Genomic DNA, 15,510 nt, shown 5'->3' with positions numbered 1-15,510 from the left:
CTCTCCAGGTTTTTGCTATATTTAGCTGAAGGTTGGAGCAAATAATTGATTTGCAAGACAAACAATCACGCTAAATTAATGAATGAGTTCAATAATTGTCTCATACATGTTTTGTACAGATTTTGACAGTTTTTAAAATGCAGCGCAAAGGACGCACTGCCTTTGTTTTGTTGCAAGGTCGCGCCATAGGACAATACTGCGTGCGAGCGGAATACTATTTATAGCAACGGCGTTAAGCAGCGGCGCGGGCCACGGTAATGCGCATGAGCAGAGTATTTTTGATAGGCAGTGCAGGTGAATGAGAAGTTTGACAGGAGTTTTAAAAACTTTCGCTCTGTTTGACCAGAACCTTTCATTTACTCTCGTTGACCCCTTTCGATCTCGTCTAATTTGAACTTTCTTGAGAGTCGTCAACGAGTTTCTCTCCTTTCGACTCGTGGCTGAGATTAAGTTGAGGAAAACTTTTATGGTGTGTATCTTCCATCCTTTAAGTCTCGGCAACTCTCATTCACGTTGGGCCTGAGCTAAAAATCTAACTAGCTCAAGTGGAACCACGCTCCGAATCAAAATACGAAGCGAATCCATTTTATTTTTGCACTGGTTTACAAGCACTCATTCTTTAAAAGGCCAACAAAACATGGCACTAAAATCAAGTAGCCTGCTATTTGTTTTGCATAACTCTCAATTTCGTCTCCTTTGTCGTGACATGACCCTGAAAATAAATTAGTTTCGTGGGTTTAAATGAAAGTGTTAATGAAATTGAAGGTAATTGTCTCGCCACTCTTTTTTCGAGTAAGCCATGGTGTTAGTGGAAGGAAATATTACAGCACTTTTATTGTGGCCAGTACCAACTTTAATTGCTATTAGGAATACCCCCCCCCCCCCCCCCCCCCAAAAAACCCCCCCCCCCCCAAAAATGTTTACATTGTCTTGACATTTAATTCAACTAAGCTTTTATTCAGTTGCGATTTTCACTTCACCAGACATGAGTTCGAGTTCTGGTGAACATGTTGGTGTCATATCACATAAAAATAAAACCTGAAAACTGTCAGACTTGAACTGAAAACTGTCAAATCATTTTGATCAATCTCTCGTACTACTGATTTGTCGTTCGATACTGTTTTTGATCAGTTATTCGAAAAGAGACATTGTGTTCTGGAACAAAGCACTCCGTTAGCTCGACCTGCTACACTCTTTCTTGTGACCCTGGGGCGTGTCTCGTAACTATTACGTGCTCTATGACCTGAAAGACCTGTGTTCAGCAACTTTCTTTCGCTTGATTTTGAGACGAGAACGCCTAAAAAAGCGCTGTGATCAAACGTTTGACGCAGTGGATGATCGAAGCTTCTATCAGCGGTGCCATGCCTCTTGAGTGTTCCACTTGAAACAAATAACAATCCACTTACGATCTTATTATAGAACAGTTTGCAACGCGTCTACCTGCTCTTCAAAAACGCCCTGTCAAGCGGGGAACGAAACAAGAAGAAAAGCGGCCTTCATTGGTGGTGCTCTGACAAGCCAGTCAAGTAATTTCAAGAAGCAGTCGATTTTCGACGCTGGTGGGCTGACCTCGATACGCCCTTTCCTTCTGATGTAATATTTGCAAATCTCAAGTGGTGAAATTTTCGGCTTTTTTCATAAGAGGTCGATTTTGTCCGACGCACTTACTGCCAGAGCGCGTTGTGAACCATGAAGATTGAAAAACACGTTCTTGGTTGTGTGTTAGGATTTGTGTTAATCGTCTCGGCGCTTGCAGGTAAATCCTTTATTTTGTTTGAATTCTAATTTAATATCACGCTGATCTGTTTTGGAAACCCCTTTAAAGGCGGACTTGAAAGCCATAAGAAATGGGTGGCTCTTATTAACACGGCTCGCTAACCAGAGCGAAAATATAAACCTTTTTATAATTTCTCCCGACACCATTTCATAAATTTTTCCCCAATTTCTTCAAGCTGATTATTACTTTTATACCGTACCTTCTGTCTATTGATTGTATTTTGATTTTATTGTCTAGAAACACAAATGTTCAAACAGTTATGTTTTGGCCTTTCTCTTGCATGGTCGCCTTTGTGATGTCTTTAAAATAGTCACCTGTAAAATGTTGGGAAACCTGTTTTTGTTTCGCCCCTCGCTCTTTAATTTCAATTTTATTCTAAACCGTCAATTGTTTTTAACATTTACCAAAAATTATGTTTCGAGTTTTTCAGAAGCCACTAGGGACCGGAGAACACAGGTTTTAATTGGTTAATTAACTCTCAATTCTATAAATTTTACTTGTACAGTATCTTCATTACGTGGGCAATCAAGGCCATATTACATTGCCTCTGGAACGCTTATCTTTCTGATTTCACGGCTTAACTTTTGATCCGTCCTTAAACTAACATCGTATCGAATGAAGGTACCTTTTAATTGTGTCTTTTTCTGAGATTCCCCGCTGCTGGTAAAAGCACCATGCCAGTAGGTTGAATTATGGATGAAAGGATTTCTACAAAGATTATTTTTATTTTCTTACCACAGAACAAGATGACGAAGCCCCAGACAGCTCTACGGATAACGTTTCAAATGGACGTTCCACCGCTGCCTCACCTGGACCGTGGTTTGACCGCATCTTAGGTGAGTCCTGTTTGTTTGTTTGTTTATAACGAGTATAAATAATGCTAATGATAACACGACATGTGGAACTGCGGTGGCGCAGTGGCAGGGTTCGTGTTTTTGACGGGCTTTTCTGCTTTTCTGCTGTAAATTGCTACTTTCTGGTAGCTTTCCCTGGATGGCATGCTAGTCAGTTTGCCGGTATTAACTGACATGTATACTACGTGGTGAGATCTAGAGAGAGGCAGTGCGAGAGGAGTGTCTTGCCCAAGAAAACAACTAAATGGCCCGGTCAGGGCTCGAACCCGAAGTCTAACACCTCGGCCATTGCATGGTTGTCAGAAAGTTTGTTTGTTGAAGTAGGTGGCTGAGATTTTGCCATCTTTTGCTAAAGAATCAGAAGCTTCATACTGGGGTTAAGCGCCTTACCAGCTGTATACCACCAGCTTCATGAAGACCCACCTGTTTTAAACGACAGCGCGTATTTTATATTTGCCCCCAAATGGGATTTTGAAGCTACTAAACCATTATTTTAGCTACAAAAACCGCCAAACAAGTTATGTACAAGTAATAGTTTGTTGGAACAAATGAACCGTGGCGATTTTAGGTGTATAATTCAAAAAGCTTTAATATAATTAATATGAATTTGTTCCATTTTCAAAAAAATGAGCAATATATATTTTATATAATTATGTTATTATTATTATTATTATTATTATTATTATTATTATTATTATTATTATTATTATTATTATTGTTGTTGTTGTTATTATTATTATATTTGTACTTATTCGAGAGTGCTTCCCATTCTGGTGAAAAATGGAACGGTTCTTTCCACTGGAAAATTACGGAAAAATGTAGAAGTATTCCTCTGTTCTCGTTTTCAACGGAATGCTCGTAATATCACACCATTTTTCTTTTTCGCACTATTACCATGCTCCTTGATGAAATACGCGGCTGTTCCGGTGGGAAATGCAATGGAACGGTCCTTTCACTGGAAAGTTTTCAAATGGTACATACTCGTCCCTGTCATAATGTTTGTTCAAAAAATGTACTGTTTCATTTGACGGAACTAATTCTTACCGGTTTTTATAATAATGATAACAACTTTATTTCCACACAAACAGAAAACGCTCCGATACTAACGTCTTCCTTACGTCTTACTTCTTGTTCGATATTTACGTTTTTTAAGGTCTCATACATTCAAAGAACTTCAGAGGTGTATACAAGAAGTATCTGGATAACATGAAGCAGCAAGATTCCGCTGACACGACAACTGGCGAACTAGCGAGGCGCGACTTCGCCCCAGGCCCCGTGAGTAAGGTGTTTGTGAAAGACGCGCGCAGTAAGCGTCATCGTCATCATAAACATCATCACCATCAGCGTCACCATGATCACAAGACAAGTAAGTGAGCCAATAGAGCAGTTTTCAATTGAGCGTAGTAAAACCAAAACCAAAGTCATTACTCTGGCCAATCAAAAAGGACACAGACAATCCAGTAAACCAATCAAAACTCGAAGCAAATACATGTAGCTGGCACGAAGCGCGGGAAAACGTGCGCGAGCGAGTCACGATTTTTTTTTTTTACTCCTGATTGGCTGAGAAAGTGGCGCGAGATTTTTAAGCTAATCATTAAGCGTAGTAATGCAAAACCAAAGGAAACGCAGTTTACTTTCGACACTCAAGTGAAAACCGCTCTAACCTTAGAAAGGTTTTTCTAAGCAATAAAAGACTTGCGAAAAACGAGACGTCGTCACAGTATGATCGCGACATGAAGCTTGCAAAATGCGACCTTGTTGTGAGGACGGAGCGCACGCAGTCTTGTCCAGACTATTCTGTGCACTTTCGCTTCTTTGTTTGACGCCACTTTATCTCTGTTTTGCCTTTTTTACTACGCATCTATGACTGAGAATAGAACTTAGAGCAATTATAACAAATAAGAGATATTCATATTAAAGTTACTCAAATCAATGACTCCAGGAAAATGGTGAACAGGCCGTCGTGTTGGTGTGGCAAAGGTCTCTATTGACTTAGCCTGCGTTGAAGACGAACTAGACCCCAGTTAAGTCTTAATCGGGGTTAAGTTCGTCTGCAACGCAGGCTATATTGACTAAGAAACTTTTTAAAATTGTATCCACTGAAAGAAAATGTGTCATATAAAAGTAATATATAGAACTTTGTTTCTAAACGGCAAAATCTTGCAGTTATAGGCTGACCTCAAAATTGCTTCCTCCATGACGTTAGAGATGCTACAGACAGTTCAACATTGCGCAAGTTTTGATCTTCGCGAATATAGAAGGCATCAGGGTACGGTTTCTGGCAGGGAAACTAAAACAAAAAGCATATGGAGTAAAATGGTACAAATTTAGAGCTGGGAAATTAGCACCCTTACCGGTAAATGGTTGGTCACTGAGTCTTTGCTTATTGGGTATGTAAAAGGAGAAAAGCCCCACTCGCAATTTGGCGCGAAATATTATGCCGTCATCGAGTGACGCGACTCGTTTTCAGTCCCCTGCATGTACTTCGCGCTCGTCCGCGGGAAGGGAGCTGAGAGTCTATAGACTAGGTTGAGAGAAGCTGTACAAGCTCAGCTCGCTTAAAATGCACCGCATTCTTTTATTTATTACAGAGGTAAAGAAGTGGGTGAATGTAAAAGTTGTAAACCAGGTTGGCACTCGAGTCAAGATAAGGCCCGACAAGATTCTACCCAGCGCTGTGCTAAGCAGCGGCGAAATCTTCGTCTACCATCAGCTCTTGAACGAAACTGATCGAAAGGCTACGATCACTCTTAAAGCAGTTGATGAGTACACGGACAAACCGCTGATTCTGAACGGAGACAGGAAGTTTATTGTCACGCCAACCACTTATGACGACACACAAGAGGCGTACGTGTCACGCGAAGGTGAGTGATGAGCTATGACAAAGCCGCGCGCAATCCCTGGGTTCTATTCTTTCACTCAATCTCTTACCTAGAGCTCAGTTTCTTACTTACGTGGAGTCTCCTTTTGTTCGTGGGTTTGTTACGGGGTGTTTTTCTTCGTATAATCACGATAAGTCCTAGAATGTCTTGTACACAGTCTTGAGTCTCGAAGAAAGACCTTGCTGCTCGAAATTTTGTAGTCATTATCAATCATTAATTAACGCGCTTATCCGTTTTTGAATGTGTCAATTGTCAATGTTTCAGATAAATTATCCTTTGGCCTTATTTAGCTTCTCTTCTCCCTCTAAAGGTATTCTTAAAGAGGCACTACTCGTATTTTATTCAATACAAGTTTATTAAATTATTAGCCTGCGTAGCTGACGGGATTCCCGACCGAGAGCGAGTGCTTTGTTTCATCGAGAGCGAGTGCTTTGTTTGGCGAACGGCAGAGAGACGGAACCGCGAGGGAATTGGAAGGAGTTGCCCCAGCTACGCAGGCTATTTTAAAAATTTTTGGCAGACAGCTTGCTACCTAACATGAAGAAAAGCGCTTTTTCTTCATTCTTTGTCACGGACAAAAAAAAAGTTTAGACTCGCGATATGTATTACAGATTTGTGTGGATAAAGTCGAACCTCTGACGGACACTAAAGGGCAGAGCTGAGTGTTCGTATTATAGAGGTAGAAATTTTATGTATCTCTTCTCTGGGAGCAGATGAAATGTCCGTAATAGGGAGGTCTTCGTATTATTGAGGTGTCCATAATGAGGGGTTCTACAGTAGTTTGATAATATGATTTAGAATGTTTTGTGTTGATTCCGCTGTGCGTGTATTCTCGTCAACTGTAGACTCAAGGAGTGGTATCCTGCATGCGAGACACGGCCACATTGTCAAGAGTTTAGGCAAGTGCTTCATGTTTTTATTACTAAAATGTCAACCTAAAAGACACACGGAAAAAACTGCACTGAACGGACGGATAAAAGTAACATACGGTAAACTGAACGCTTGTCTAACTGAACACAATGTATACCCTCTTAAAGTTAATACTGGTGAATATATCATGTAATAAGAGCGGTTTTCACTTGAGTGTCGAAAGTATCCGCGTTAACTTTGGTTTTGCATCACTACGCTTAGTGATTGGTTTAAAAAACTAGCGCCACTTTCTCGTTCAATCAGAAGTGAAACCAAACCCAATCGTGACTCCCACGCGCACGTTTTCCCGCGCTTCGCACCGGCTACGTGCTAAGAGTTTTTATTGGTTCAGTGGATTGTCCGTGTTCTTTTTGATTGGTCTGAGTGATTTCTTTTGGTTTTGTTTTTACGACACTCAATTGAAAACTGCTCTAATAGTATACTTGTAAATGTATTATGTATATGTGTAAAACTCCGCTAAACTTTTTAAGTGGTTATAACGAGTAAAGAGGTAAGGAGATTCAGAAGGTTATTAGTAGTCCGTCGCCTTTCCTAATTTTTTCTATTTGTTTTTAAAAATCCTATGGAATCTGTTTGTAAACGTTTGATACTTTGTACGTTACACTGATCCCATTGTATTCAAACCGTTAAGTCAGATTGTCTCGCTGTGCATTTTCAGCAGATATTGACTGGTTCTTACAACAGGCGTGTAAAAAAACTCAAAACATGAATCCTTCAAATCCATTAAGTAGCTTTTGCCAGTATTTGAGAAAAAAGTTTACGGTCAGTTTTTGACGTCCGATTGATTCTCCTACAGACACTTAATTTCGGTAACATGTTCGCACCGCTTTACTTCTGGTATGTTTTCTTTTCAAAATGGTAAAGTTCATCGCACTTATTGATGTGTCCAGAGAACGCACTTCAGATAGATTTTATTTCTAAGAAACAGTCTCTGAATACAAGGTCGACTGGGGCTAGCTTGAACTGAACCCCAAAATTCAAGGACACAAACTACCCAGTTCATCATAATCAGTGTGTAGTCCTTTTCTAATATCTAATGTTCATTCCACAGGACCTGGAAACAGATGGTTCTACGTGAAGCTGTTGAACCATGCCGGAGGCCAAGTCAGGGTCACCCCGGACCAGATCCTCCCGGCCACCACACTGGGCGTGGATGAATCTCAAGTGGAGTACGCGCGCCTTGAGCCTGGGGACGAGTACAAGAGGATCGTCCTCAGGGCAGTAGATGTGAAGAATGATGAGCCGCTTAAATTAAACGGCGAGTTTACGCTGGCTCTAAGGCCCGACGACGCAGGTGATGTCGCTAGAGTGAAGATCAGTCGAGGAGGTAAACGGAAGGGATGGGTGGGTGGGTGGCTGGGGTTGAGATATTTGTTGTTTGCCGTTTAATTACTATATGTTTATTAATTGTTTGTTTTCCTGATCTTTTTTAGATACAATTTATGCTAAATGCGACAATTTTGTCCCAATGGCGGGAGAAGATAACAAGTTTGAGTATCAGATATCAACAGATGATACAAAGAGTTGGTTTGACTCTGTTAGAGCCTGCAAGGTAAATAAAAGTCCAGTATCAAGACTTTCTCTTCCCCTCCCCTCCCGTTCATGTTTTGGGCGCCACTGGTAAATTAATGAATTATTCGAAGTATTTGAGGAGTTTTCCCCCCCCCCCCCCCAACTATGACAGACACAACGAATGGGAAAGTTCAGAGTAGTCTGTTTTGTAGGTTGAGTCTAACTTTTAACCTAAATATTCGATTCTTGTTGTGAAGTCTTCCTAGAGGCACTCAAAGATTTTCATTCATTTTCATTGTCGGACCATAAGAGATGTAATGCCACCTAAACTTGTCGACCGCCCTATCAGTAGTGAAGGCTTCCGATGTACGCCATGTTACTTATTACTTTAGTCCGGCTGCCGAAAACCCTGGACTTAGTCAATTTTGAAGACAGTATTCCAACAAAATAAATGATAGTTTTTCCCTGACTGAGATCTGCACGAGAACTTTGATCGATACTGTTTTATTTTTTTTTAAGCTCTGCAACGCGGAACTGCTCAGTGTTCACACGCATGATGAAAATGACTTCATCACCAAACAACTGCGCAAATCATCTGATGTGAATAAACTGTGGATTGGTATGTCATACAAGGAGCAAGTCCGAATGTGGTCCTGGATTGACGGGTCACGATACAGGTAAATACGGCATTTATTTAACAGGTGTCATGAAACACGCATGGGCTAGCTCTGGGCCAAGTCTCGCTCCCCATCTCGTACCCAGATCGCTTGCATACGAGATTACCGCGCTCCCAGAGTAAGAGCGTAGTCTTTAGGACTAACCAAAAGCTACTTGTACGAGATTGAGGTCAAATCTTAAAACGTACTGCCAATTCAATAGTGAGCCCCGCAGCCATGGCTATTGAAGGTGGAAACCTAGATCGAAAGACGAAGCGGGGAAAAAGAAAAAAAGAAACAACACTTCGTTCCCTTATCTACTCCTTAGAGCTTAGAGAAGATGAGTAGACACTAATATGACATGGCATCACATCACATCAAATGATGTTGTCGCATTAAATGATAATGGCATTTAAAAGTGATTGCATGCTAATGATTTGCTACAGTCACCTTTACTTGTACTGAAAACTGAGTTTATTATAGTCAGAAACAAGGGACTAGTTCATAGCAAAGTTTCCAGCTTGGTCCTGCTTTTCCAGAAAGGACAAACAAAATTTCTTGAGTCGTTACTGCGAGAAACAAAATCCTGTCTTGCTAAGCTGTAGCTTAACAATGAAAAATCAGTCAGTCCGTCTAGCGGATGTCGTGTTAGCTGACATAAGTAATTTTTCTTCTATTTTTGGCTGAAGTTGGCACGTTTTTCTGCACGCGTTGCTTGCCTTTGTCATAAACCACACGACACATGCTCCTTTTCTGTTTCGTAGATACCAGAATTGGAAGGAAGGCCAACACTATGACGGAAAAGACGAACAGTGCGGTATAATGTACCAGCGGTATGACTGGGGAAGATGGGATGATGACAACTGCTATAAGCCACTCGGATATATCTGCAAACGACGTGAGTATTGAGGCAAAAGAGAATTTTATTGCATGTTTAATCGCCATCTAAGTCTGTCTGTCTGTCTGTCTGTCTGTCTTAGTTTAGTCTAAGCTAAGAAATGAAATACGGAATATAATGTTGTACTGGACACTTTCCTAAAACAGAATATTATAAAGGGTCTTTCTCATATAAAGGAGGAACGCTGTGGAATTCATTACCTATTGACATAAAAGCGTCCGAATATAAAGCTATATTGCCAGTAGGCAAGCAAACATGTTGACTAGATTTTACTATTTGAACGTATTTTTAGTGTGATTACTTCTGTTTCAATACGGCTTTCACGTAAAGAAGTTTTTTAAACTTATGGAATTAATCAGTCAATCAATCAATCTGTCTGTCTGGCAGTCAGTGAGTCAGTCGGTTGTCGGTCGGTCATTCAGTCGAAACTCAATCATTTATTGACAAAAGTCTGCGTTCGAGCCTAGTGGTCCATCAGGCCGTAGCTTATCCCGGTTTCCGTAGCATGAAGCGACTAGGAGTTTTTTACTCCCACTGGATGGGATGGTAGTCTATCGCACGGTTACTCCCCCAGTATTAAATTCGCCAGTACCCATTATTGATACACCTGGGTGGAGAGAGGCACTATGAGAGTAAAGTGTCTCAACACCGTGGCCCCGTCCGGGGCTCGATCCCAGACCGCTGGATCCGGAGTCCAGCGTTAACCACTAGACCACCGCATCTCCCAAACATTTCTTGAAATAATAATAATGGATTGATGTGTGGAGAGAAAGAACTCAGAAAAAATTCTGAGTTCACAGATGGGACTCGAACCCACGACCTTCCGTACACTAGTCGGACGCTCTAACCACTGAGCTACTGAGAACTCTAATGGTGAGCAGTGGTCATTTGTGGGTGACACAACGATTTCTTGAAAGCTATTCAAATTTAATCAAACAAGTTTTTTCAAGTTTTATAGTTTTCTTTGTCTCCACTTCAACAGACCGAACAAGGAGTTCAGATGAATCAAAGCCTAATAAAGATTCTTCACAAAACAAGAGCGGTAAGACGCCTGAATAACTGGAAAATGCCGCGGATACACCGCCCTCACTTTATGATCACTCCTCGACTAAATACTTAGTAGCTATACAAGACTTTATACACCATGTTCTCTGCGTTACAGTTTATGCTTTTGACCCCTTTTATTGAAATTTGCTATTCTTACTAAAATAAATACAACAGACAACAAGCAACATATAACGTGCACTCTTTTTAACCTATTATTTGCTAGTAGTAAGATTAATGTAATAGCAGAGCTACGACGGATGCGAATTTTTTTCTTTTGATGGAAATTAAACAAATTTACGAGTTGACTGAAGAATAATGAACAAGTGATAAACCAAGCCAGTTCTGCTCCAATGATGCGTTTACTTTATTGCAAGAAGATATAATACTGACCCCAAAAATACTGTGGCGCAAATAAAAGTAATAATAATTATTACTTTTATTTGCCCTCCATAGGAAAACACGGCTAATCGAGCATTTTAATTTGGGCCAAACCAGGTTTCAAACCAACGCAAACGAGGTTTGCAGAGGGTTTGTAAAAGGTTTTGAAAAGGGTTTGCAAAGAGTTTGCAAAGGGTTTGAAAAGGATTTGCAAGGGTTTGCAAAGGGTTTGCAAACGGTTTGAAAAGGGCTTGCGAAGGGTTTGAAACCCTCTCAAACCCGGTGTTTTGGGGGCCTCAAACCCCCCCAAAAACGCCTTTTCGATAAGACGTGTTTTCCTATGGAGGTTCATTTAATGTGCCTTTTTTTCACTGAAGCCGTTTGATTAGGTTCATAATGAATAATGATAATGATGACAATATTGTTATAATTTATATCGAGCGCCGTATCCATTAGCGCTTTACAATATCAACTATTACTAATAACTAACTGTCACTGTAACTGTTACCTGTGATTACTGATAACTGAAATAAATAATAACAATTTGAACGGAAATGGAAATAAAATCAGTACGTTAACAACCTTCGTCTAAAAAGAAATGCATAACCATATTCCAAGTTCACGATCGCTCTCTAAAGCGTAAATTTGGATGGCTGGGACATAGCGAGCTGTATAAAGGAGGTACGTTACAATATATTAAGTAATTTCTTTGTAATGTACTCGCTGAATTAACTCAAAATAATAGTTTACTAAAGTAGTGAAACACTAAAAGTATAAATATAACCCCAAAGTGAACAAGGATGGTTAAAATAAAAGAATAGTGAGGCAAATTACGAACAACAAACTTGAAAACTTTTAGTTTATGTTTTCAAGATGGCGCCGCCGTGACGTAGCTCCTTTTAAATTTAGTTAAGTATATTAGATATCCAAACACCAAATAAAAATTAAGGCACAGCCACTTGAGAAAAAATCTTGTTCTTCGTGCATTTGTGACCCTCAGATCGAAGTGCGAGTACGAGTGCGCCTTTCGAATTTCAATCCAGTTACGTTTCCAGAGCGAGTACGCCTTTCGAATTTCAATCTAGTTACGTTTCCAGAGCGAGTACGCCTTTCGAATTTCAATCCAGTTACGTTTCCAGAGCGAGTACGCCTTTCGAATTTCAATCTAATTACGTTTCCAGAGCGAGTACGCCTTTCGAATTTAAATCCAGTTACGTTTCCAGAGCGAGTACGACTTTCGAATTTCAATCTAATTACGTTTCCAGAGCGAGTACGCCTTTCGAATTTCAATCTAGTTACGTTTCCAGAGTGAGTACGCCTTTCGAATTTCAATCCAGTTACGTTTCCAGATCCCTCGATCACTCCTCCCTGTTGCTGACCAGTTAAAACGGACACTATTGGTGCGAGATTGGTGTGAAATGTGATAATCGAAAGCATAAGCACTAGGTTTAAAAAGTCGTACTCGTACTCAATCTCGTTCTCGTCCTCCGACTTAAAGGTCTCTATTGACTGGCTGAGGGTTGTTCTACAGCCGGAGAGCTTGCGCAGTTGTATGTTACGTTACCCTTACATTTACTGTCATGTTGCAGCGTGTCCAGACATTTTACCAGAGTGTCCCTCCCTGTGTAGGATTGTTAAGGTTCCCGGATCTTGTCCTCAGTGCGATTGTGGGCCACTTGTCAAAGGTTTGTTTCGCGGAGAGCGACAAGCTGACGTCACAACTTTCAGAGTGTTTACGCTATTTTCTTATTAAACAACAAGAATTCCAGGATTCGGTGGTAACGTCTGCGAGGTTTCGCCTAAAACAGTACTGCATGTGCATGGCCGAGAAGAGTGTTTTACGGTAGATCCGATAAAATGCCCGTTATATTTTGCTTCTTGTCTGTCCGTAGAACGGTCACACGAAAAAAATCAAGTAAAAGTAAAGAAGATCCAAGTAGAGTAGAGCAGAGTAGAGCATAGTAAAATATAAAAAATAATAAAGTAAAGTTAATCAAAGTAAAGTAAACTTTACTAAACTAAACTAAACTAAAAGTAAAGTAAAGTAAAGAAATGTAAAGTTAAGTAAAGTAAACCTTTATTTATACACCAGTTGTGTTTAGAATCTTGTGGGGGCCGTGTGTATGAAACATAACATATTTAAGAATCCCTGCTTGGTTTTTTACAAAGTGTGTAGAAATTGAATTCGGGAGCACCGAACACGAATCCATCCAGCTTAGCGGCAGGGAGCAGGATTTGAACCCGATACATTCGGATTAGAAGTCTAGCGCGGTATCCACTAGGCCACGCTCCCCCCAGAGAAGCAAGCTTATTCCGTGTCCTGGTATCCATGTTGTGGCACAACTTGGTAGAAGCACTTGAACATTTTCTTATTCAGTCTCCAATCAAAAATTTTGCCGGACACTTGCGAATACTCCGACAGTTGTTACGTCAGTATGAAGCATAGAGGTAGATAATGTTACTTATCGACTTCTCTGACGAACATCGATACTCGATAGTTCGTGCAATTATCCGGCACAAGATTTCGTCGATCGACTACCATTGGTATTTCTTTCATCGAGTTATTTTCGCATTCCCTCTCGAGTCTGTCTGTAAAGGTTAAAGGAACTATGTCACGGATTTTAAGAGATTTTTGAAAAGCCCAAATTTATATTTGTGTCTTAGGAAACTTAAAAATAATGGTCCATTCTTATTAACAATTGCTATTTTAGAGCAATAAAACTGTTTAAAAGCGCGTTTGGCTGCGGATGGCTTGAATGGAAATGGATTGCAATTTGAAAACGTAGCCAACGTTTTCAAGTTGTTTCCGCGCGCCTTCAAAAAGTCGATATAATTTATAGCCGAAGTTTGACTTCTATCCCCAAATAAAGGTTATAACTTCAGTAAAATGTTCAAAGATAATGTTCTTCATGGGTTAAGTTGCTTACCACTTCAGAAGAGTTTAAACCAAAAATCTGCGAATCCCCGTGACATTCTTCCTTTAAAGGTAAAAATGATGTTCAAGCCTTGACTTCGGAGGGGCCAGATGAATTGTAAGCGATTCCCCCGCCCCACCCCGCTCACCGTCATTGTCTTTACAAGGATACAATTTTAATTGGTTATTTTATTATTCTCTCTGCACAGGTTATGACAATATGAGCACAGAAGAGCAAGGTAAAGCACGCAGGGTGTTTTCCGAGGCCAACCATCAAGTGCTGGCAGCCAAACGGGCGCAGATCGAAGAGGCACATGCCATGCGCCGATCGAGAATCATGCAGGAAGCAGGCCGCTTATTGTCGGAGTCACGCAATCTTCAGCAAATCGCCATGATGGAGGGGATCCCCCTGAATCTTCCGTTCGGGCCTGTACGCCGAAGGGAGATGATTTTGAAGCCCGACAAAGGCGCGACAGAAGTTAGCAAAACCAGGAACTTAGCTCATGAGATCGCGAGCTTGATCAACGATATCGAGAAGACTGGGAACGAGGAAAAGAGTAGCTAGTTGAGAATCACTCGCTGTGGAACACTTGATCGAGATTTTGAGTAGAGCAACTGGATCAATTTCCGGAAGATTACAGGATTGTAGTGATTATTTCGCTCGACGTTTGAATAGAAGACGCAGATTCGACGGCCACGTGTAAATAAAACCCTTAACACGTCACCGATGATTTAGGAAAACCGATGGTACATTTGTGTTTAATAGCAGTAGGGAAACGAGGTCCAAAAATAACCCGTAGCCACTACCCCCTCCCTCCCCTCCCCTCTTCCTACGCAAACCCCCGTTCGCCATCACTGTCGACTCCTTCACCTTTAATCGCAAGGAATCTATAAACTGCGGCCTGACGGGCACAAAAGGTGACTAGAAGGAAAAGGGGTTCAAACGACAACGTGAAAAAAGAGCGTTCCCTTTCATCTTATTTCGTTCGTGAGTTTCATTTCACGTTTCAAAAGCGGAGGTTAATGTAACAGAGGGAAAAAAGTGTGCGTAAAAAGAGATTTAATTTTTTGTAGCCGGATAAGTAAAATTTATATGGAATAAATAAACGCTGCAAATATTTTACGTCCTATACTTGCTATTAACACTCCCTTTCGACTGCCTGATATCTTTGAGAGTTTGTAATACATCATCACTTTCTCTGGTTTATGACTTTCTTTATTATGCATACTTGTTATGCTCTCCTCACCAGTTTACCTTACGAAGTTTGATTTGGATTCTGTAAGTCATTGGTCTGGAGCGAGAGGGAATCGTGTGAGAAAGCACACGAGCCCGGGAAGAACCCCTGTCATCATGGCTGAGTACATGACTATAATCCCAGGGGGGGGGGGGGGGTTACTCCGGCTTGTAAATGACGGGGACAGGAAGGATTTTTTTGGGTTTGAAGTTTTCGATTCCGGGATTTTTTTGGGTTGGAAAATTTGGCAAGTATTTTTTTGGGTGACTTGATTAATATAGGGGATTTTTTGGGTATTAAAAACAACTTAAGTGCCTTGGCGTATTTATGTTATGATGAATAAACAAACACAAGGGGGGCCCCCCCCCCCCCCCGGAAAAATGCTCCGCCGCCCGCACAGCGTTCAATTTTTTATGGTTTTCTTTGC

The 15,510-nt window shown here is 40.8% G+C and overlaps 1 protein-coding gene across 2 annotated transcripts; it reads left to right on the top strand.

Annotated features, from left to right (window-relative positions):
- The first annotated feature begins 1,133 nt into the window (after positions 1-1,133).
- On the top strand, positions 1,134-14,971 carry LOC144646871 (uncharacterized). 2 transcript variants are annotated; one of them, XM_078506572.1, is made up of 12 exons: positions 1,136-1,756; positions 2,518-2,613; positions 3,785-3,997; positions 5,223-5,495; positions 6,359-6,412; positions 7,495-7,770; positions 7,877-7,995; positions 8,475-8,632; positions 9,376-9,509; positions 10,492-10,551; positions 12,524-12,619; positions 14,058-14,971. In XM_078506572.1, exons 1-12 carry the CDS (start codon positions 1,690-1,692, stop codon positions 14,411-14,413), a joined length of 1,902 nt encoding a protein of 633 aa, XP_078362698.1. In that variant the 5' UTR covers positions 1,136-1,689; the 3' UTR covers positions 14,414-14,971. The 2 variants fall into 2 exon arrangements, with proteins under 2 accessions (XP_078362699.1, XP_078362698.1); XM_078506573.1 differs by lacking the exon at positions 12,524-12,619 and having other exon boundaries at positions 1,134-1,756.
- Positions 14,972-15,510: the final 539 nt, after the last annotated feature.

Source organism: Oculina patagonica, chromosome 3 (genome assembly GCF_052425735.1).
Source record: "Oculina patagonica isolate OP01 chromosome 3, crgOcupat, whole genome shotgun sequence".
NCBI lineage: Eukaryota > Metazoa > Cnidaria > Anthozoa > Scleractinia > Oculinidae > Oculina > Oculina patagonica.
Note: the sequence above shows the minus strand (reverse complement) of the source record. Positions and strands in the feature narration are given on the sequence as shown.

Excerpts from the sequence above, each read along its gene's own strand:
- LOC144646871 (XM_078506572.1), top strand. The coding sequence starts at position 1,690 with ATGAAGATTGAAAAACACGTTCTTGGTTGTGTGTTAGGATTTGTGTTA. Across the intron at positions 3,998-5,222 it reads TCACCATGATCACAAGACAA|AGGTAAAGAAGTGGGTGAAT; the intron begins GTAAGTGAGCCA and ends TATTTATTACAG. Across the intron at positions 10,552-12,523 it reads TTCTTCACAAAACAAGAGCG|CGTGTCCAGACATTTTACCA; the intron begins GTAAGACGCCTG and ends GTCATGTTGCAG.